General features: G+C 50.1%; 1 protein-coding gene across 1 annotated transcript in view; it reads left to right on the top strand.

Annotated features, from left to right (window-relative positions):
* Positions 1–1,869: 1,869 nt before the first annotated feature.
* Positions 1,870–23,428, top strand: part of TLL2 (tolloid like 2) — a 185,566-nt gene continuing 164,007 nt past the window's right edge. Inside the window, exon 1 of the mRNA XM_038409421.2 lies at positions 1,870–2,113. Coding sequence (XP_038265349.1) covers positions 1,966–2,113 — 148 coding nt within the window. The 5' untranslated portion in view covers positions 1,870–1,965. The remainder of the gene's footprint in view (positions 2,114–23,428) is intronic.

A 23,428-nucleotide genomic window follows, 5' to 3' on the forward strand; every position in this document is an offset into this window, starting at 1 on the left:
CCTCTTCTACAGTTAAAGGTACCAGGCACAAAGGATGGGACTTGACTGCAAGAGGCAAGTCCAGCTGTGGGCAAAGGGACATAGTCCTAATACTGATGCCAGAGGAGAGCCTAGATGGATTAAGAAGGGAGGGGCTCTTTGTGGATATGGCTGGCAGCAGAGGTAACTAGTCCGTCTCTTGTGTTGGTCCATCTGTAGGATAGCTGCTTGGCTGACCAGAGGCTGGCGAAGATCCCGTGGGAGTCCTTGCTGGTCCTCAGGGCTAGGAGGCTCATAGGCTGGCTCACTGCTCTGGATCACAACCCCACTTCCATAAGCAGCATCTGACTGCCGGCTACTTTTTCTCAGTTGTCTTTCTGAGGCTGGTTTGAATAGTTTTAAAGGGGTATTGGGGTAACTACTGAACCTTTTCTGGGCAAAGCCCAAGAGTCCTGGGCTGGAGCAAGTGATGGGCTGCTGGGTGAGACTCCAGTGGCTGGTGCAGAGAAGTAGGCACTGGGAAGACTGAAGTGTTCTTCTTTGCTTGCTGTGTGACCTAGGACATAACACTTAATCTCAGTTTCCCTCTCTGTAAGCGGTAGGGGACAAGGGGGTGAGGTAATGTCTTTTATTGGACCAACTTCTGTTGGTGAGAGAGAAGCTTTTGAGCTCACACAGAGCTCTTCAGGTCTGGGGAAGGTACTCAACGTGTCACAGCTAAACACAAGGTGGCAATGATTAGAAGTAGTAGTAAACACATCATTCAATGGACCCTTGGAGGTGAAGTGGACCATTAAAATTGCTCCAGTCATAGTGAGTTGGGGGCAGAGGTTGTTAGTGAGTTGCCGATTGTTGTAATAAGCCATACATCCAGTGTGTCTGTTCAGTCCATGATTTTTAGTATGTAGCAAGGTTATGAATGGAAGCTCCCAAGCTTGTGTTTTGAAAGTGTTGTGCAGGTTCCCATTGAGGATGAGGACTGAGAGGTCAGAAATATAGTGATCCCTTCTTTGTGAGAAGGGCTCGCCCACAGGTGATGTGGTGTTTTTGTCTTTTATCGTTTTCCTGTGTGAGTTCATTGGAGTGTAGTGATTGTCTGGTTTCACCCACCTTAGCGGCTGTTGGGGCATCTAGCGCACTGGATGAGGCAGACCCTATGTTGTCATAAGCATGTAATGAAGGACCCAGGGATCTTGAGGGGGTGTTGTGGGGTGTGTGTGTGGGGGGGGGGGGAAGGGAGGGTGTGTCCTGATCTGCAGGGAGCTTGCTTCTGATGATGAGCTTGGAAAGGCAGGGATGGGGAGGGGTTGTTTGAAGGCCAGAAGAGGGGGTTCAAGAAAAATGTCTGGGGGGGGGGGGATCCCCATGAAGTATGGATTGTAGTTGTTTGATTGTGGGCGAGTTCCAGTGTGGGAGGGAGGTGGCAGCTCGGAGTGCGCGGTGCGAGGCGCGGGGAGGCGTTGCTGGAGGGAAGGCAGGTGCTCCGTAGGGCTGGGAGAACAGCGCGGCGGGCTCGCTCTGCTCCGGGCGATGGGGAAGCCGGGGATCTCCCGCAGCGCTGCGGGCAGCTCTGGGCTCCCGGTCTAGCCCCGGGGGCAGGCGGGGCGGCGGGCTGGGGGGGGGGGGGAGCCCGGGCGCGCTTCGCCCCTTTCCTGCTCCGCAGCAGCGGCAGCTCGGAGGAGGCGAAGGAAGCCTGAGCCCGCCGCCCCCCGGCTCGCAGGGCTTCCCCTGGAAGGAGGAGCCGGGGCGCGGGTGCTCGCGGATTGGCTTCCCCCTGCCCTGAGTGACGGGGGCCGAGCCCAGCCAGGCCGCGGCGGGGGCGGGAGGCCGGCCCGGCCCCAGCTGCAAGCGCAGCAGCATCGCCCCCGGCCGAGGCAGCGGGCGCGGGGAGCTCCGTGCAGTGCCCGCCGGCCGCTGCAGCCGCCCCGAGCCCTCCCCGCCGGCCAGGGGCTGCGCGCTCGCCCCGGGCTCCGCTCTGCAGCCGCCATGGGCTGGGCTGCCCCTCTCGGGCCCCTGCTGCTGCTGCTGCTGCTGCTGCGGGTGCCGGCTGCCCGCAGCGCGCCCGGCTCCCGGGGGCTGGCGGAGGAGGAGAGCCCGGAGCAGCAGCCGGGGTACCGCGACCCCTGCAAAGCCGGTAGGTGCGGGTGCGAGCGCGGGGCTCCCGGGCCAAGTTTGCCGGCGCCTGGCTGGGCAGATCCGCCTGCCCCCTCCCTGCCCGCAAGAACTTCCCTGCCCAGCGCTTCCTGGCCCGGGCTGGAGCTAGCAGCTGCCCCGGGGGGGCTTGTCCCGTTCCAGGCGCGGCAAACAGCTGCACCGCGCTGGAGGCTGCGAAGGAGCCAAACGCCGGCTGCGTAGCGGGGGGTTGAGAAGCGTGTCGAGGCTCCGGGCAGTGCATCGCCCCAGGCTGAGCTGGGGAAGGTGACAGCAGGGACTGGGACCGCCCCAGGCAGGGAATAAAGCGGGGATCCTGCTTCCGGATTGAAGCAGCATCTCCCGGCTCCGAGATTACCCCGCTTTGGATGAAAAGTTCCTCGTTTATCTTGTAGCGGAGTGTCGGCGGGGGGGGGGGGGGTGGGAGAGAAATAGAAGCCACCAGCCAGGAACGAAGCTTACTGCAGGTCTCAAATCCAAGAGAGCCCATGTTCGCCTCCCCCCATCCTGGGCTGCACACTCCTTCATCCCCCCCTCTTAATGGAAGGAGATGGGGTGAATCCAGCAAGTGATGGAGCGGGACAGGACTCGCTCCGTCTTGGGGCATTTTGAACATCTAGGGTTCTGTAGGCTGCTCACTTGGGTTTGCATCTACAAATATTCTGGGAGCACTGAAGCATCCGGACGCTGCTGGGGAGTTGTACAGCTCTTATGTTCTCTCTCTGATGTGCATTTGTTACATCCACTGATTGCAAGAACTCTGCTGATGGATTTTATGAGCAACTCGCCTGCCTCATTTGTAATTGTGATCAAAATAGGAAATTCAGGTTGATGGGTTGGGGCCGATTCCTTTTAAAAGATATGTTTTTTTTGCCAAGTGTGGTATTCTCTTCTGTTCGCCAGGCCATGCAGTTAGAGATTTGATCTGACTGAAGTGCCTTAGCGATGGAATTTAAATTAATTATGGGCTTTCTTGAGTCTGAAATTCCACTCTGGAATCCAATGGTAATGAAGAAATGTTTTCTGAGCTTACTTCTGTCTGTTTCTAACAACAGAACGTGTGTATAAATACCGAAATATACTCGCCTGGCCTTATTGGACACCTCCCGCAGAGACACACAGCAATGTCAAGGCGACGCCAAAATCATTTCTGGGCACGTTGGCCCGGCGGCCCCGTGTAAACTTCAAATTGGGGTATGGAAGTCGCCGTGTCTCTGCTTTCTAACATGCTTCAGTGTTTTGTGAGCCTGGATTCCCGTCAGGATGCTGAACCCTGAATCTTGTTTGAAAGCACGATCTTTCCTATCAGCCCTCGACTAGTCGGTGTCTGACACGTTTGAAGTGGGTGCCCTCTCTTGACTGCTGGAACTGGGAAGGGGTTTTCTCTCCTCTTTTCCCCCCTCCACCCCACACTCCATGCACTAGTCGTTGGGATGGGGCAGTTCACTATCTGCTCCACAGACTCCAGGCTTCTCTGGGAAGGGTGGGTTTGGGGTAGGTCTTGTCACACCTCTCCAGTAGCTGTGGTCTGTGGGCGATCCTTTCCCCAGGTGTGATGCCTCTCTGCTCAGAGCTTCCCCCAGCAGCCGCAGCGGAGTGAAACCAATGCAACTCTTGCTCGTTTCACTGCTTCCTTCCCAGCTGCCTCCGTCCAGGGCTGTACTACTGCTGCTGCAGGCTCCAGTGTGCTTCTTTTTTAGTTTTACTGAGGAGTATTGTCAAGACTTGTCCATGTGTCCATTTCTCCATCTATAAATTGGGGGCAGTACTTATCTACCGGACTCGTAACTATCTGGAAAGTGATTTGAGAGAGAGTGCAAAATGTTTTGTAAAGGTTAACAATTGAAGGCCCTCTCTGGAAACAGAGGTTTCAAACCATGGAAGTCACCTCACCTTCAACAGGAGGTGCAGGTGCTCAGCATTTCAGAAAACTGGGCCACTTTCAGGTGGTGCTGAAATGTAGATGCTCAGACTTGAGACTGTTGGTGTTGCATGTTCTTTTCCCTTAGCTCTGTGCCCATGCAAGATAGAAATACCGTGAATGGGGCTTGCCCACCTTTTTTTTTTTTTTTTTTAGTGCTCTGGCACCTGTAGATAAGAGTGCTATAGTAGAAATGCTATTTAATTAGACCAGTCAAGGTGATGGGCTTATACCCAGCTGAATGCCATGTATGCATCTCTGTAGACAAATACATTTGGGGGGGCGGGGGCAGCTCTGACAGTAGGAGAGAAGCTATTAGGGAAAGTGTGGGAATTCCTTCCCAAAACTTAATGTTTCAAGGATCAAAGCATCTGGTTGCCTGAAATGCCAAGATATAACCACTGTTGTTGCTACTGTAAGCACTTGCATTCTGAATTATTACAGTTAATATTTCAGAGTAGCAGCAGTGGTTAGTCTGTATTCGCAAAAAGAAAAGGAGTACTTTTGGCACCTTAGAGACTAACAAATTTATTTGAGCATAAGCTTTCGTGAGCTACAGCTCACTTCATCGGAACTTCACGAAAGCTTATGCTCAAATAAATTTGTTAGTCTCTAAGGTGCCACAAGTACTCCTTTTCTTTTTAGTTAATATTTCAGCACTTATCTATAGCACAGGAGAACAGGGTAATGGCTTAACAAGAAAGAGAATCCATTGGCTGTCTTGAACAACCACCTTGCTTGGTTAGAATTGTCAGTGTAATTTGAAAAATTGGCTATGCTTAACAATTCTCATCAAGATCTATGCGGGGTCACTAAGGTTTCTAAAGAGAGTGTAGCAAATGTTCCCTGCTAGATTTCTGTGCAGGTATGGATGGGAAATGTATAATCTTGAGATCTGCCTAAACCGATGGTGTTTGTCCAAACTGACTTGGTTAAACTGCCCAAGCCTGGGTACAGATCATAGTGAGGTTATCCGTTTAAACAGTTTCGGGAGAAATTGTGGATACTTTGCAAACAGAATAGACACCCAGTTCTGAAATGCTTGGCCTTAAACCATAAGGACTTGTCTGCACACAAACTGGAACCAAAATAACGAAATAGGCTGTAATTCACCTCTTGTTATTCCGGCGCAAGTCTGTGTGCACAGTTATTTTCGATTGTGTGTCCTATTTTGATTTTAACTTATGTCACTAAAAAAAAAAATCTATGTATGTGACGGAGACTCAAGTGTTTACAGGATCGATATCCTTCTAACCACACAGTACCTGACGTGGTAAGCATGCATCTTTCCTTCCAGCAGGGGGCCTGGGAGACTGTTCCTACCTTCAGAGAGACTGCAGGTGGGGAGAAGCATTAACTCATCTAGCCCCGGTGTGTTACCTTTGAATCTGGACCCTTGTCATTCAGGGCCACGTAGCAGATGCATCATGCCTCTCTGTCTGTAAAGATCTATCTCATGTCCCACTTCCTCCCACTCCTTTAACTGGTAGCACATACAGTGATGTTTTTCACATCCTTTTTTGCTGCCTGCCCCCAGGTAACAGCTTATCTCCCTGGCTGGTGGCAGATGCACTTTGCCCTGCAGGTGTTCCAGGTTCATATCATTCCCTGCCTTGGAACTGGACGCAGGTGTAAGCGTCAACAGACTGCCGGCTGAATGAGGAGTGCTGTACCTTTGTCCCAGTGCCTCGTCCATGGTGAATGAGAGGAAATTGCGCCTGTCTGATGTTGTGTGATCAAATGGGGTCTTCAGAAGACCAGTTGCCTGTGCGTACTCTGAGCTTTTATCCTTGTGTATCAGTGTATGGGAGGGGGCGTGCTGTATGCATCTGCTGACCGATACTGAAAGGGGATGGGCTAAGGGCATAAATATGAGCTGAATTATTGTCCTGCAAGTAGTAATTGATTTCCTTTCTTTGGGATCTGTCCTCAGGTGGAATTGAGGCGCTTGCTTTCACTCTGTTAGTAATGGCAACATGGCAGCATGTCATGTCCTTACAGCGTGGACTTGGGTGCCAGGACTCCTGGGTCTGATGCTGAGTGACCTTGAGAGGGTCCCTTAGCCTCTCTGCCCCTCATCTCCCTGGTCCATAAAATAGGAATGCTACTGTGCCCGGAAGATGTCACTGGAAACCTTGGGGAGGGCAGGGTTTTTGGTGTGGAGGGGGTGGGAGTTGGAGGAGAGAGAGTTGGGACAGCAGTTGCACAGGTGGGGCTAAGGGGATAGATGGAGTATCTGGGGTGGTGTAGGCCCAGGATCCAGCGAGGGAGGAGGAGCGCTGGAGCAGCGCAGTGCAGGAAATCCTGAGCCTTCTGGAACCTTGGAGCTGGCGCATACGTGTCTGCAAGGCCCTGTTCTCCATGGAGCAATGAGACTAAACTCTGTGTAAAGGCGAGCCTGCCTTCTCCCTCCCTCCCACCCCCAAACACAGGGCCCCCTGGCTCATAGTAGAAAATATTCATTGATGTAACAGTTGGGCCTGGCTCTTGCATTGTTGAAATGGCCCAGTTCCAAACCCTCCCCTGCTCCCCCACCGCAGGTTGTTCCTGCGGCCAGGCAGCCTAGAAATATTCTCTTGGGGTGGGGTGGGGAGGAAGGTAGCGTGCTTGTTGCCTGGCACGGAATAGTGGGTGCCCAAGGATGCCCAGGGAGTCATGAGCTGAGTGGGGCCCAAGCAGGATTGCTCCCTCCAGTCTCTTCTGCAGCACTTTGTTCTGTCCCGTTTTAAATGCCCCAAGTAATGGGGTTAAACCCCTTCCCCTTAGAGATGGTGCCACATCTTGACTGATTTCGCCTTGAGGGAAATGTCCCGATGTTTGCCCTGAGTTTCCCTTCATTTGATTCTGTTGCCTGGCTCCTGGCTGTGCCTCCATGGAGGAGCTGTGCTGTTTGTTCCAGAGGAAATGGGTTTTGATTGAACCAAGCTACTGCCCTCTGACAGTCATGCGCAGAATAGCGCCCACTCCACAGAGACTTGCTAATGCTCTGGAAGGGGTAAAGACGTGAAATAAAGGGGTGGGATATCTGGATAACTTGAAATCACAGCCCAGGGCCTAAGTGCAGCAAACTTAGCCCCCTGTGGATGGAGCACAGGAGGTCTGGCGCCCTGGCAAGGAATGTACAACATAGTCAGAAGCTAGCCTATGTCACAGCCCCACACAGCCTGTTCCACTCACTGCAGTCTTAACTGTGGGATTTAGACCTGTGGGACTGGGAAGCACCTCATTTAATTTGTGGAAATTAGAAGATTTGCAGAAACATTGCATTGGTTCTAAATTCCTTCACCCAGGCCGATTTGACTGAAGGGTTTGACACAGTAACAACCCTGTGAAATTAGGAATCAGCCAAAGCTACTGGGGTTACAGTTACCAGGCTGCACATCTATGAGATTTATACACTCTACGAGATCTCAAGAAGTTTATAACCTCCACAGAGACCTCAATGAGCTTGCAAAGGGTTTAAGTACTCATGGCAGTAACTCCAAAATTATCTCCCCAGCCTCTTTTAATAAGCTTTATGCCCTAAATCATTCCTCTCCCGCCCACACACCAAATCCTGAAGTCCAGATACAGCCCAGTGAACTAAGTCTTCTATAGGACAAATGAATCAACCACACTACCGATAGGTGCTCTTAGACTGAGTCGGTTTTGACGTGCTGTTCTCAGAAAAGTTAGAAGACTCCAAAAAGTGAAAAACCCCATGCACATATCTTTAGAGCCCTTTGCTCAATTGATCTTGAGCTTTCCCACAAAAGTTCTCCATGCCACAAGATCCCAAATTTACTATAGGCTAAATTTCAAGCAAGAAGTAGGTGGTTTAGGATTATTTTTTAAACCATAGACCTTAGATGGGCGTGTCCAATAGAGTTTACAGAGAAAACTGCCTTAAAACCCTTTCCACGACTGCAGCTCCACTGCATTGCATCCCCCAACTGCAGTGAGATCACTACTGTGCGTGCGTACACTGTCTCCAGCAGCCTTTATCCACCTGTCCTCATTCACCGTAACCGTCTCTCAGCTGCAGGTCAGTGAAGCAATGTGAATAGTCAGTTCATTCCCAGACCACCCTGGGGAGACAGCCAACCAGGCCCTCCTGCAACCTGCCAGGGGAAACAGCAGGTAAGGAGTAAGTCTGTTGCATTTAACAACTCGAGAGCTTCCAGCCCCAACACTGGCTTTTTCCGACTCACAGCAACATCTGCATCAGTGCAAGGCTCTGCAGCCTACAATAGAGGTGTGCTTCCCTGATAGGGACAAGGTTGGGGGGGGGGTGGTGGCAGGCGGAGACAAAGCAAGTCTGTTCCATTGGTGAAGGCAAGAGGACTGGGAGTCCCAAGACCTGGCTTCTACTCCCAGCTCATTTGCTGACCTCTCATTTTCCACCTCTTCCCTATTTGCGAAGCAGTGATGATGCTAACCTGCCTCACAAATCCAGGTCAGATGTCTCAAAACTATCTGGAGCTCTCCCCTTCTTTAAGATGCACCCTGTGGCTACCATGGCATCCTTAGCTGGTGAGTATCTGACACACACTGGGCCATGCGCCCCCCGAGAGGCTAATCTGGAGCTGAGGGTACTCTGCACCACACAGGGTAATGCCCAGAGTCATCAGTCCACAGGTTGAAATTCAACTGTTAAGACTGCAGTGAGTGGAACTTAATTATTTGTCTATTTTAGACTTCACTTCCTGTCCTGAACTATTGTGTGGTGCTGCTGTACACTCTTAAATAGCTGCCACATTGTACCCCCAGATGTGGCTGCCTTTCATTGATGGCTGAAATGATCTATGTAAGTTCTGGGAGCCTAGGAACTGCAGCATGAATTTTTTTTTTTAAAGGTGAATTATTAACCACACAGGGCTTTTCTCTTGATTGGCTCCCGACTACATCATAAGTGAAATAGGAGCTATAGGAAATTAATTAGAAGAAAATCTATAAGTGCAACAAGAATAAAATTGCATCTAGGGTCCAGGAAGCAGGAAGGAAATTAAATTAGGTCACACCAACCTTCTAGCCATGTGTTTAAGAATGGGCAAGGGTTAATTTCACTATACACAGGTTTCCTACAGGCATCGCAAGCACGAGTACTCAGAGGTAATGCTTAAATTAGAATGCAGGCTTAATCTGCGTGGACTGGGTGTGAGGGCATGTCTCTAGATCTAAAAGTATCTCCCTCTATTGCCGGAGCTAAGGGACCCAGGTTGTTAGCTTGCAGGCAGTAGCAGATTCAGAAATGTCTCTACCTGGCCTAACCACTAGAGGGGGACAAAGAGCCATCCAAATCTGCATTTGGGTTTATGAATCAAGCACCCCCCTGTGGGCTTGAATGTCTAAATGCAGGATCAGCACAGCTCATTGACAGTGTCAGTGTTCCAAATTCACAAGTCAGGCACACCCTTGCAGAATATTTCCTTCCCCCCCTGGAGTGGTTTAAAAATTGATTAATTTTTGTAAAGGATTACCTATTGTACCTTGGGGCTTCTGTGCTGTTAGGGAGTACTGAGGTCAGGTTTCAACCTTTTCTCTAACCATGAAGTCTGGAAACTTTTTTTTTTTTTTTTTTATGGAAGCAGAGATTCTCCTGAGATTGCTTGACTCCAGCAGCTGGGGCTTTTAGAAAAACTGCAAATACCACCAGAGTTGACAGTGCCGATGTTTGGACAATTGTCCCACCGCCTGTGTGTAAATCTTTTCTTTCTGACCTCCTCTGTCTCCCTTTCTCTCTCGGTGACAGGCCCATGCTCCCTCTCCCCCAGGCCTATAATCCATGTCCTTGATTCTTCCTGCCCTTTGGCCATGTCCCCTCTTTTGCACCTGTCCATCTGTTCCTCTCTCCCCACTGCTCCATGGTAGTCTCTTGCTTTAGCCTCCGTAACTTTCTCCCTGCACTGGTCCAGAATATCGCCATATCGCTGCCAACGTGATCTTTCTCTGTTACTGTTTAGTTACATCCTCTCCCAACAGCTCCCTGCCTATCACCCCATCACAACCCCCACCCCTACCACCCGGTTCATCTTCAGTTGGCACATACTGTATGTCCACCTCAATGCTCATTTTCATCTCCCCCTACCCCCCCCCCCCGACTGCCCCTAGGTTTCTGGCCTAGCTACTGCTCCTACCTTCTCTGCTTTGTGCCTTCTACCCTGTTGCTCCCTAAGCCTGGAACACACTCCCAATTTGTGTTTGTAAAGTGCCCTTCCCCCACCTCCTTTCCAGCTGGCCCTGGTCTCCCCCCACCCCCGTCATTAATGCCTATGTTCTCGCTTATCCAAGCTGTAGACTTACTTCATGCCATGGCTTCATTTGCCGTGTCTCATGTAGCTCTTTGGAGCAGGGTACCTGCTGTAATGAATGTGCTCCCTTACTAATCTCTCCTTTCCTCTCCTCGACCCAGCTGGAGAAGATCTGGCCACCTGAGAAGCAGGGACCCAGATGAGTACCTATCCAGAAGAGGGCGCCGTGATTCATTATTCCATTCTCCACTGGAGAGTCTGTTAGATTTCTTCCTCAGGGTGCTGTACGATTCCTTATGCGAAGTCCTCCTGCACAGCTTAGTACAGGGTTTCCCCGCAGGTAAGTAGGTTCCTATGTCCTTTCCCTGTGGGGACACCAGATACTCTTGCTTCCCTGGATCCTGAGGGTTGCAGAGGTCAGTCTGCAGCCAAGCTGCCTTCGGCTAGTGCTGAAATCTGCCCTCACTGCCCCGTGATACTGATGAGCCATTGGCTTGATCCTGTTGACCAGGTTTTTTGGCTTTTGTCATCTTTTCTATCTAAGCCTCCAACTGATTTCATGTTACAGAAATGTTTAGCTTCCCTGGCAGAAGAGAGGATACTTTGTTCAGCATTTTAATCCACTCTAGCATTTGCAAGGCTGAAAGATCCTCTGCAGGGAGCAGCTGACTGGGAGGTTGATTGGTTATTGATTTAGAAATCCTGATGACTTGTTGTTTTTTCCTTTGGCATGTTTACTATAGGCAAGCTCAGCACTCCTAGAGTTGTTTAATGGTCTAAAAACAGCCTCTTCCTGTTTAACCAATATAAATTGCCTTTTATTACTGAAGTCTGCAGTGGCTCAACATCACATTAAGACTCTGCCCCAGAAGTCGTTTTGAATCCTCATAAAATTTGGCCCCTAAGAAAATGCAAATGGTCAAAGTTACTGAATTCAGAATATATAACAAAGTGGGAAATGAACTGTTTGCAGAGAAAACTCTAGAAGAAATGTGAGAGTGAGGAGAAGGACTGCTGAATGTTTTATTTTATCCTATTCCAGTCAAAATCTGCATTGGAATAAGATGTACCAGTGACCCACCAGCTCAGATTTCTCAGCAGCCAATTAATATACATTTTTTTTTAAATGCAGTACTGGGAAGAATTCAGAACTACCTTTGCAGAATTCACACATCTTAGTGTGACCATTATCTGTCTTCCTCGGTTCTCCCCCAGGCCTGGATCTTTCTGCCCTGTTCTGTCTTTTCTCAGTCTCCACCCCCAGATTTTCCATGCTAGTCCCAGTCTTCCTCCTTCCATTTGCCCCTGCCAGCTTTCAATCTCTCTACAGAGCCAGCCTTCTTCCCTCTAGGCTCCGTGTCCCAATCTACTACCCTCCACCACCCCTCCCCATAGGTCCAGTTCTTGTCCCTTTGCGTTAGTCAGCCAGCTTCCTTCTCTCGGCCTGGGTGCCAGCAGGGGAGGCCCTGAGAGTAGTGGCAAGTCTCCTGTCTCTTGGTTCTGGTGACTAGCAACCCACAGCAGCTAGGAGTAACAATTGCAGGGGAAGTCCTGCTCAGCCCTAGGCTCCTGGAGCATGTTCGGGGCAGATAGAATCATTAAATAATCCTAACAAGCCTCTACTGAGCATGTGCAAACACAGGCGCTGACTTTCTGATTTCCCTGGGGGTGCTCAAGTCCTGCTCTGCCCCTGACTCCACCCCTTCCCCCAAGAACCCACCCCTGCTCCGCCTCTTTCTGCCCAGCACCCACTGGTGGGCCCCACCAATCAGCTCCTCCCACTCCCCTCCAGTGCCACCTGCCTGCTGCTGAACAGCTGATCTGTGGTGGGCGGGAGGCACTGGAAGGGAGGAGGAGGAGCTGATCAGTGGGGGCCCCCTAGTGGATGCTAAGCATCCACTTTTTTTTTCTGTGGGTGCTCCATGGAGTCAGGGCCTATGTGTGCAAACTAATTTTTTGAAGATTTGAAATTTGGGCAAATTTTCAGATGGGTGACAAAAGGCACATTCTTGGCACCAGGGTGATTTCCCCCCACCAAATTCCAAGCCCTTGCTCCAAACCATGGGGGCACTGACTTCTCACCCAAATGTCTCTAAAAAAATTTTAAAATGTGGGCCACGTGGTTTTCTTTAAGCTCAATCTCAGAAACAGCTGAATTGTTTTATCTTAAATGTTCAAAAAACCCAACCCGAAAACAGCCTTAGTCAGATGCCAGAGTAGAAAATTTCAGTCCAAATAGTTAAAGTTTGGCAAAGTTAAAAGCAACTAAAACCATTGGGAGTACATAGTAGATTCTCTGTAACTTGAAGTCTTTAAATCATGATTTGAGGACTTTAGTAACTCAGCCAGAGGTTAGGGGTCCATGACAGGAGTGGGTGAGGTTCTGTTCTGTGGCCTGCGATGTGCAGGAGGTCAGACTAGATGATCACGATGGTCCATTCTGGCCTTAAAGTTTTGAGTCTATGATCCACTTGTCCGGTGCTCTATTATTATATTGATTGCTAGATGCAATTGTAAAGCAGTGCTCCTCATTCTCACTGAGGGATGTAATTAGGGCGGATGCAAGCATGCCCACCAGGCCATGGTGTGGTAGTGCTCAAGTAAAGATGGTGCTAAGGGTAAATAAATTCTTAAGCTTGGATAGGCTGATGTTTCTCAGAGATCTGAAAAACCCACACCGCTAAGCGACAGAGCTATGCCAACCTAGGCTCCGGCATAGACACAGTAAGGTCGTTAGAAGTATCATTAACCTAGTTACTGTCGCTCGGGGAGGTGGTTCATACAGCGACAGAAATACCCTTCCCATCACTATAGTCTGTGTCTATACTATGTGGTTATGCCATTATAGCTACGGCACCATAGGTATGCCGCTATCATCCCCGGAGAGTTGACATGGCCTTAATTAGAGCTGGTTGAAACATTTTGGAACAGTTGCTATCAGAAGATGTGGTTTGGTTGAAATGTTTCGCGGGAACGTCTGTTTCAACAATTTGACAGAAGTGTCAAAACAAATCATTTTGCCATGATTCATTTGGATAATGTCACTGCTTTCTTTTGACTCGGAGGATATTTTAATAGGTTTATATGTTTGTACCTTGTAAAAATGTTTCAAAGTTTCTGAATCAAAATATGTTAGAATTCCCATTCTGCGAAAAACTTGAACATTTCAACTTTTCATTCCAAATTTCCACCTGTCACCTTTCCCGCTGGGTGAACATTTTGTTTTCCAGTCAGTTGTAATTCTTCCCTTGGTTTTTGTGTCTTACAGGCAGCAGTTCAACCCCCAAATTTAGAGGTCTTTTTTTTTTTTTTTTTTTTTTTTTAAAAGATGCTTTTTATTTAAATGTTATCTTGGTGCTTGTAGCCCGAAAACCACAGCATTGTGCTAGTGCAGGGAAATCAGACTCTGACATGGCTTGTTTACGAGAAAAGTGAAACTGACCAGTTTCGTTGGGCTTGTCTTCACTGCACTGTTAGCTTGAGGAATACCTCAGGTTTGGCTGCTAACTCGATTCCTTCCATACATGCAAATCTCTAGCTCAAGTTAAGTGGTGCTTTAAACTTGAGCTAGATGGCCTGTCTGGGAGGTGTTGCTGCTGACACTCCAGCTAAATTAATGCAGTGGGGGTGCAACAACTTGATTTCCAACTCAGCTGCTAATCCAATCTCTGCTCATCCAATTGCTCCGTGTGGCTGTTCTCATGTGAGCGGGCAATAACTCGAACATACAAACTCGAGCTAAATGGTGCAGTGAAGACAATCCCATTGTCCAAGCAGAGTGAAATCTGCAAAGGAAGTAAACATGCATCAGTGGTGAAATGTACATTGGATTTTAAAAATTCATTTAGCTTTTAATATTGAAGTAGTTTTTGTGGTGCAGATGAGTAAATTTTGCTTTTAACCGGGCTTCCTTATTTATTGAAAAAAGAAAAATACAGTGTGTAGTTTCAATACAAAAGCAAAATGCCAAGATCTCTCTTTTAATAAGTGGGTCATATTTTTATATCTGTAGCCAGGTCCACTAGGAAGAAAATAGTTTTTAACAAGAAATGTTTAGTTTCATAAATGAATGCTAAGCACTATTTTCTTATAGGTTGTGACTGACCATCACTGATCAGTTCTAGTGACAACGCTGCAATAATCTTTACATAAGTGCAGAGCTCGTCTCCAGGGACAGGGACTGTCTTTGAGCTGTTGGTACAGTGTCTAGCACTGAGCAGTCTGTGATGAGTCTCTTAGGCGCTACCACAATACAAACAGTGTCGATGATTGTGATTTTTCTGCCCTTGGCTCTATCCGGTCTAGGAGAGCAGAGGCAAATCTCTGGTGAGATCCCCACTGTAGTCTGTGTAACTGAAGGTAGGCCTTTTATTGCTGTATTGTTAGTGTTAGGAGGAGATTTTGTTCCATGACACTTGACCTGCAGTTGACCATTCAGACAGGGCACGCATGGTGTTGGTTAGCTGTGAGAACCGAATGCACACAATGTCTAACCTTTGATCCGATTGGAAAGCATGCACTCTTCAGATAGCATTTCCCACCCACGCCACCACTGTGACCTGATGCCTGCTGTTCATTTTTCTGGGCATCTAAATATGACTTAGAAAAGATTCAGTAGACTAGTAAGTAACCTCTTTTAATAGGGGGAAGTGAGTTCCCATCATGCTTGGTTAGATACGATTGATTTTGGTTTTGCAGCCTTGTGCACTATATTCCCTTCCTTGCTGTATTTAAGTAACAAGACATTACAGGATGTGCTGGGGGTATTGCTGGCTCCTGGTAACTAAGCATCAGAATTTCCTAAAGTCTTGTCTGTCCTTTGAAGGTTCTAACACTGGGACCAGTGCGCGCAGATTTTTCCATTCTGTACAGTGACATGTCCGGGTAGCACCCTCTTCAGTTGATGCTGCAGAATGATTGCTGTGTTTATACTCTTCGCTCTTCCGAAAAACATTCACCTCCGTGGTTGACTTTTTTCCCCACCTGGTCAGCGGGACTCTGCTTGCATTCTCTGGCCCTGCTGCACAAGCTATCCTGTATTAGTTCCCCAAGTCCAACCCCCAGCCACACCCTAGACTCTCACATACCTTCTTCACTCAGCCCCATGCTGCGGTTTTGGGTTTTTCTCCCATTTGTTACTAAAATGAAATGGGGGATGGTCTACCTTCAACTTCCAGCCTTTGCCTGCCAGGGTGAAGAGTCCGCTGGTTGTCAAATGTCTGTTCCTCGGGTAGATAGCTATAGACTGGGAAATTAACCAGAATTACTATTGTGCCTTTAATTCACAACCTACCTTCCTAAGAGTAGGTCAGCTCTAGAACAGGTGATCAAGGGAGGCTGTGGAATCCCCATCAGTGGAGGTTTTTTAAGAAGGTTGGACAAACACCTGCATGGATGGTCTAGGTTTACTTGCTACTGCCTCAGCATGGGGGATGGACTAGGTGATCTCTGAAGGTCCCTTCCAGCCCTATGTGTCTATGGTTGTCGGGTGGTCATAGAACATTATAGGGTTAGGAGCTTTCCAGGGCTGTAGGCAGGAGCCAGGGAGGGAGAGCGGGCAGGTTACTGAGGCCAGAAGGCAGCAAAGGAGAATGGAAATAGCTGGTTGGTCTGGGCTGTCCTGTTGATTTCTCCTTGCATAGATGTGTTCTGATGACTAAAGGTGACAGTGGCCTGTCCTTGAGATGTTGTCGGAGCTTGGGGACTACGATTTGGTTTATACAAGAGGGACTCTCTTGTGAGAGACTCTTGGGCCAAATTTCCCAAAGGGATCATTGGAAAATGTCTCCTTTGCACCAAGTTAGTAATTAACTTGACCGCACACGGAAAACGTAACTGTCTCCTGCGGTGCTATTGCATGGGATTTGGAGAGCAAATTCAGCCCTTAGTGTGTGTACAAGGGGTTTTGGTCCTGCTGGAAGTGCACATTTTAGCACAGCGGTAGTTATGGAGCTGCTGCTGATGCCACCATGAGGACGCGTGTGTCCTGGAGGGCAACTCAGGGAGACATCTCAGTCTGCACTCCAGAAACTGCAGCTTCAATCAGCCAGGATGCTCCTGCTGAGCTCATGTATTGGGGGTAGGGCAGGGGCAGAGCTTTCTCACTCCATGGGTTTTGTTTTAGAAAGAGCTTCTGCCAGCAGCATGGCTAAGCTGGCATTGGACCACTGCTAGGGGCTGTTGTGAGCTTCCCTTCTTCCTAAGGGACATGTAGGGACAAGCTTTGCTTGGAGACTGAGCCGTCCAGAAGGGCAGAATAGGGAGCTGTGCTCTCCTGTCCCAGCCAAATGACTGTCTGATCATCCAGATGCAATGGTGATGGGCAGTTCAGGAGTGCAGGCGGTAATCAGAAAGCCGAAGGAATAAGTTGTTATAATGGAGGGCTGGAGCTGATAGCCAGGTGCGAGAAGGGAGTTTTGAAGGGCGATTTGAATGAGGAAAGGGCTGTTCTTTTGCACAGAGCAATCAGGGAAGCTGTTCCAGGCAAATCTCAGTGCTTGCTGCCTTCTGAGTGCTTTATTGACCTTGACTCCTGTTATCATGGTGGATCAAGGTGAGAAAATGCTATCCTGCACAGCCTGACTTATGTCTATCGATCTGTTTGTAGGATCTGGGCCTTATTTATTCAGCGCTTGGGATCCAAGCCTTGAGGGTTCAAAAGTGATGAGCCAGGCCCATGGAAACAGTGTGTCTCAAATCACAAGATTTAAAAAACAGTGTGTTGATTTTTTTTTTTTATTTGCATTTCCAAACCTCTAGGATTCATGTTTTTCAGCTTTTTCTTCCCCTAGCTCTGAGGACAACAAAATACTGCTAAAGAAAACGAAGGCAGAAATTCTCACGTAATCACCTGACTCTGGGAGCTGGGGGCTTCAGAAAAATGTCAAACATGGCAAGACTCTTGATCCCCTGGGGGCACTGGGCGGTGCTGAGGAAGCGTGTCCTAAGACCCAGTTGAAGCCAGGGCTGGCTGCAGGGTTTCAGCACCTCTTAACATATGTGACTTCTGCAAGGATGGTGGTGAACACTATAGTTAGAACTCGGGGGAAATCCTGCCAACCAGGCCTGTGCTCAGAGCACTGCCTAATCATGCCTCTGCCTAATCAAGGAGCAAGTGGTGCAGGCTGGATGGTAGGCTGAGGGGTAATGCTTAGCTGTTTCTGACCTTCCCTTTGCAGAGGCTTGTGAGGGGGATGCCCCATTCTCTGCTCTGTAGTGCTGTTGTATAATGCAGGTGGCTGCTTCTCGCTTAAAGCCCAGTGAATGAGTGAAAGGCTGGAATCTACCTGGTTTCTGAGGCGGTGCAGGAGAAAGGTGGGTAGGTTGTGGAACCAATGCTCTCTCCCAGGCTGTTCTGGGCAGTTGTGATGCAGACATGCAGGAAGGTCTGTGCACCCAACGGCCATTTTTACTGTTTTTTAAAAACCTGCAAGCAGACTTTTGTTACTCTTCCATGACGTGCTCCTTGCTTTGTCTCCTCTCCAGCCCCCTCCCTGGGTTTGCTAACATGCACGAATGCAAAGGCCTCAAATTTAGGTTCATGGTTCTAAAGTTCATGGTCCTGAGAATAAACAAAAAACTATTGTGGTGGCAGAGAGCTGGGTACCCCATTAACCCAGAATCATGAATATTTATAGTGCTGGATTACAAAGGAACATAGAGACTATATTGTATTTCCTAGAACTTTCTTTCCATGGAGTCCTTTCTTGGCAGGCCACTTTAATGTAAGCTTTGCTTATTTAGTCGCACACTATAAGCCGATTAACTTTTTACTAATAAAATGTGTGTTGACTCCCTTTGTCTGAGCTCCTGTTTGTTTGTACCTACACTCCTGTGACAAAGCGTCACGGAGAACTGCTTCAAGCTTTGGCTAAATCCCCCTGCTGGAGGCTTTAAATGAACTCAATGGGCTGGTGTGTAATTTCTGGGTCCTCCCCCGCCCCCCATTGCTGCCTCAGGAATGGGCCTTGTAAGGCAAACGTTTTGAACGTTGGTTTGTTACTGTAGCCATTCCCGATGATTCCACTGAAACAGTTTTGACAGAGCTGATCCTTTCCATCGGTGTCAGTGCTTGTACTGGGAACGTGGATAGTAAGAATAAGCTCTGACAATTCCAGGAGCATGCAGTAGATTATTGCTAATGGAGGTAAACCAGGGACACTTTCCAGCTCTAAACTCCAATCCAGGACTCTGCGTGTTCAGTAATTTCCCAGTCAGGAAATGAATTTCCCCTCTTCTGCTATGGATTCTCTTGTTTGCACTGACATGTGCTGTGTGTATTACAATAGGGCACATACTTAATATGGCCTTCTTGCTCTCTAGGAACTTCCCAAAGGATTGGCTGCACCTGGACAATGGGGATGACAACATGAGTCTTGTGACAGTGTTTGGAGACCTTTGTTTAAATGAGCTCTGTAGAGCTCAGGATTAGCAGCTGCTTGGCCACTGCCGGCTCTTTGGGGTAGATGGTTAAAGGTGTCTAGAGGTGGATATTGGAACCTATTGTAATGTTTGCCTATCTGCATCTTTAGGCACTTACATACCTTTATAAATCAAGCCATTCATGTTCACAGGTCAGTGTCACTGGAGCCAAATTTGCCCCTTCTCGATGACATTTTAATGTTGACCTCCAGCATCCCTCCATTCATTTCTCTGCTCCCCTCTCTCCACTCCAGTGACATAGTGACAGCAGCAGCCACAACCACTAACCTGCTTTCAGGCTGACACTTCCCAGGCCTGGTCTCCGTCCCTCGGGGATTCAGAGTGGTTCAGCTGTTAGAATAGGGGAAAAAGTCCTTTCCCTGTTGGAAGGAAATTCTTGGGGCCGCCATCTTAACTGCTCCAGCCCTGCAGTGGCTGGGGGCAGGAAGTGTAATTGGCAGGGGAAAGGTGGGCCCTGGGGTGTTTCTGATGGATTTGGCCACGTTCCGAGCCTACGGAAATCCCAGGCTGCATGTGTGGGGTGGATCGTGGGTGTGGTTTTGGGTAGCTCAGCATGAGAGTAAGCGGGGCTGAAATGTGCGTGCCCAGCTGATGCCAGTGTAGCGAGGGTGCAACCTGGGCTGTGCAGAATCCCTCGCCTCCCTGCGTATCCTGAAAGGGGAGAGCTCTTCCACTGGGCATGGCCGGGAGGGCAGTGCCACCGCTCCACCCACCCTCGCAGGGAAACTCCTGAGGGTCTAACCACTGTGAGGGATCTGCAGAGCAGGGGTCTACCGCTCCTATGGGCCCCTCCCCACTGCACATCCCCCTTCCCCAGCTCGGGAAGGGTCAGAGCCAGGGATGGGAACCATGTGGCCACAGGGAGCTGCAGAGAAGCTCCAGGAACTGTGGACAGAGCCCCCTGTGGAACAAGCTGCCCGTTGGACATTACAGCGGGGGGCAGGTTGATGGGGGAGCAGCAGCAGCTGGCCAGGGGGAGCCAGTGCAGAAGGGCCCAATGAGAGACACTGACGGAGCCTGGCCTGGAAACCTGAAAGCTCCTATTGGCTTGAACAGAGACTGCCCTGGAGAGGGTGCGCCAGGCACGAGACCTGAAGGACCCTGACTCTCGCCTAGACTGCCCCATGGCCAAACAGCAACTGTTAGGCCTCACTGGGAACTGTAACTGTTTTAAACCTCTGTACCTAGGGTATCTGCACCCTTTGCTGCCAGCCCTGACCCCATTCTCTTTTCCTGAGCCCTGTGTCTGAGTGGCTTTTGGGCCACCAGGGCTAGCGCCTACAAGGCCTAGCTGCTGAAGGGCCTACAGCGCTTGCCTCCGAGATGTGGTACGCTGGGCACCACAGTAATTACACAACACTTTCCTGCTCCTGAGCGGAGGGAAGGGGGCAAAGTGCCAGCTGTCTGGAAGGACGCTATGCGAGGTCTCTGGTCAAGACCCCATCCCTCGACGGCCACAGTCATCTTGGCTATTAACCCATCTCTTTCTCCATCCCCTGTGGAGAGAGGGATTGAGGAGGCTGGGGTGGGACAGAGAGGGCAGAAACTCGCTTTGAATGGGGTGGGAGGTGCACCCTAAGCATGGGCGGTGGGAGAGGAAGTGGGATGCAGTGGGGAGTCAGCGTGGGGTGCTGTGCGTGAGGAGCGGGGGGCAGTGCAGATGTTTGGGAAAGGCAGGGGAGTGGGTGGAGACAGGGACAGCAGGGCGGGTGCTTTGCATGGGGAGCTGCTGAGATTCAGAGGGATTGGGGGAGGGAGCTGGCTTCAAGCTGGGGAAAGGGGGTGCTGGCAGTTCATGACCCTCTCACTAGGTGTAGCTGCTCCTGATCACCCCAGTTCCTATCTGCTCCCCGATCCCGGGTGCCACTGCGGATGCTCCAGCTCATCCGCTTCTGAGCCTGCAGAACAACTCACTTAAGAACAATGTGTAGGGGTGGGAACTTAGATCAGGTCCCCCTCAGACTTTTTCACCCCAGTCACTCAGGTTTCAGACACGGGTAGCGTACAGGTGCTGCCCTGGTCGATCTCATGATGGATGAAGAGAAAGTGTCTGCACTGCCCGTTTCTCAATCCTCCTCCCAGCTGCCTTCGATATCGTTCACCAGGGGTTGGTGAGCCAGCTAGCCCATTGCTCCCATCCTGCCACTCCTCTCTTTGAACCCCTCTGCTGGTTCCCCAGATCAGGTCCAAGCAGCTTGTCCTCCCCTTCAAGAGCTTTCACAGCTCCACCCTACCCTGTGATCCACTCCTGTCTCTTAGCAGCTCGCCCTCCTGGGTCCTGCTCGCTGCAGCCACCCTCCACCCATCTGTTAGCATCTCCCACAGACGCTTTTGTGGTTGCGTCCATGCTGCCCCATTTGAGTGTAAACCACACGTAGATCAGAAAGCAGCTCCCCTCTTTCAAATCCATCCTCTGCTGTGACCCCTTCAGGAAGTCACCTGCCAGGGAGGCTGCACAATCCTGGATTCCTATGGAGTCGCACTATTTGATTTCCCTGACTCTAACCCTCTCTTCCCTCTTGGATCCTTCGGTCACACTGGTTGCAGCTTGTCTCACATTTACCTTGCAAACTTTGTGGGCAGGGATGGATTTGAACCCCATTCATAGGAGGTCCCATTCTGACTGGGGCATTTATTATGTGTATTGTGATAACCCCTAATCAGCTGTAGACCCTTGCTAGAATGGATGTAGTTCAGGGGTGGGCAAACTATGGCCTGCGGGCCGCATCCGGCCCATCAGACGTTTTAATCTGGCCCTCGCATTCCTGCCAGGGAGCAGGGTGGGGGCTTGCCCTGCTCCATGCGTGCCATGGCTCTGCATGGCTCCCAGAAGCAGCGACATGTCCCTCCTCTGGCTCCTATGCGTAGGGGCAGTCGCTACTCGCTGCCCCCGCCCCAAGCGCCACTCCCACTGACTGGGAACTGTGACCAATGAGTGCTGCAGGGGTGGTGCCTGCAGACAGGGCAGCGTGCAGAGCCACCTGGCTGCACCTCCATGTAGGAGCTGGAGAGGGGATATGCCCTTGCTTCCAGGAGCTGCTTGAGGTAAGCGCCACCTGGAGCCTGCACCCCTGACCATCTCTTGTGCCCCCACCCCCTGCCCCAGCCCTGATCCCACTCCTGCCCTCTGAACCCCTTGGTCCCGGCCTGGAGCACCCTCCTGCATCCCAAAACCCTCATCCCCAGACCCAGCCCAGAGCCCACACCCTCAGCCGGAGCCCTCACTCCCCCGCCCCAGCCCAGAGCCCCCTCCTGCACCCTGAATTCCTAATTTCTGGCCCCACCCCAGAGCCCACACCCCCATCTGGAGCCCTCATCCCCTCCCACACCCCAACCCCAATTTCATGAGCATTCATCACCCACCATACAATTTCCATACCCAGATGTGGCCCTCGGGCCAAAAAGTTTGCCCACCCCAATGTAGTTGCTCTTTAGTGGTTATACTCCTCCCTCTGAGAGGCTTTTGAGGGTAGCTTGGGGCAATTGTTCTACCTCAAATGACACTCATGCAGGGTACCAGGAGAGCTCCAGTCTGACACCTTCCTTGTGAGGCCACCTGGGAAGGTTTGTGAGGCCTAATGTATGTATTGTGCTGATCAGGAATTGCAAACAGCTGGCATGCACCCATGTGCTATGCCATCCCCACTTTGAGGCTACACTCTCATTCTCTGAATCTCATCTTGCATGTTAAAACAGAGTCTCTAGCTGTTACGGTTGCCAAGCACACCTCAAAACTTCAATTGAACAGTGTTTCCCATGCAGAGAGGTCAGAGAGATAGCTCAGATGTGTGAACTACTCCATGCATCCCAGACGCCCACAGCCAGTGACTGAAATGCCAACATTGTTAACTATTTTGTTGCTTGTGGAAGAAAGGAGTGGGCGGGTCGCAGACCTGCGCCCTTGGCTGGGGGGGCAACATCTCACACTGGCGTCTGGATGAATTAATTCACTTAATTTCCCACCCGCTGTGGTCAGGGAGGAGCTGGACCTAGCAGACCCCATGGGCATGTTCAAGCCCCACTAAGAGGAGCCAGGCTCCAGAAGCCTAGTGATAGCGTGACTGTGTTTTGAACAGCTACACGATCTACTGTGCACAATGTCTCGCCTTGGTACCCCCCATGGGCGGAGCTTATTGTGTGGGCAGAGTTTGGAAGAATGCTACCTCTTCTTCCCAAACCCTGGCCCCGATGGCAGCTGGTGGTTGAACTAAAGCATGTGAGCTGGAAGCAAGAATCCCTGGGTGAAATTCTGTCTGTAGGAGATCAGATGAGGTAATCATAATGGACGGTCCCTTCTGGCCTGAACGTGGTGAAATTGGTGTTGTTTGCGTGTGACCCATCTGGAAGGAGTGCCCTAGTGCCTATAGTACATGTGATGGTTTGAGGTGTGTATGTGATGTCTTTAAACAAGTCTGTAATTCCTTCTTGCTACTACCGTCTGTGAAAGGCACTACTACTCATTAAGGACTCCTGAGGAGCAGAGTTTGAAGTTAATACGTGAATCGATTTTTGGAGATGTGTGAGAGAGAAATTTTTGACAGGTAATTGGCAGGGTCCCTTTTCTATTCTGTATAGTGTCCTGGACTACTCTCCTCTCTGTAATGCACTACTGGATTTGACTAACATCTGGTTTGTGCTTTCTCATCCCTGCTCATGCGGAGAATTGCGTGTGCAGATTAGTGCATTGTGTTGTGGTACGGATTTT

This window comes from Dermochelys coriacea, chromosome 7, assembly GCF_009764565.3.
Source record: "Dermochelys coriacea isolate rDerCor1 chromosome 7, rDerCor1.pri.v4, whole genome shotgun sequence".
NCBI classification, from domain to species: Eukaryota; Metazoa; Chordata; order Testudines; family Dermochelyidae; genus Dermochelys; species Dermochelys coriacea.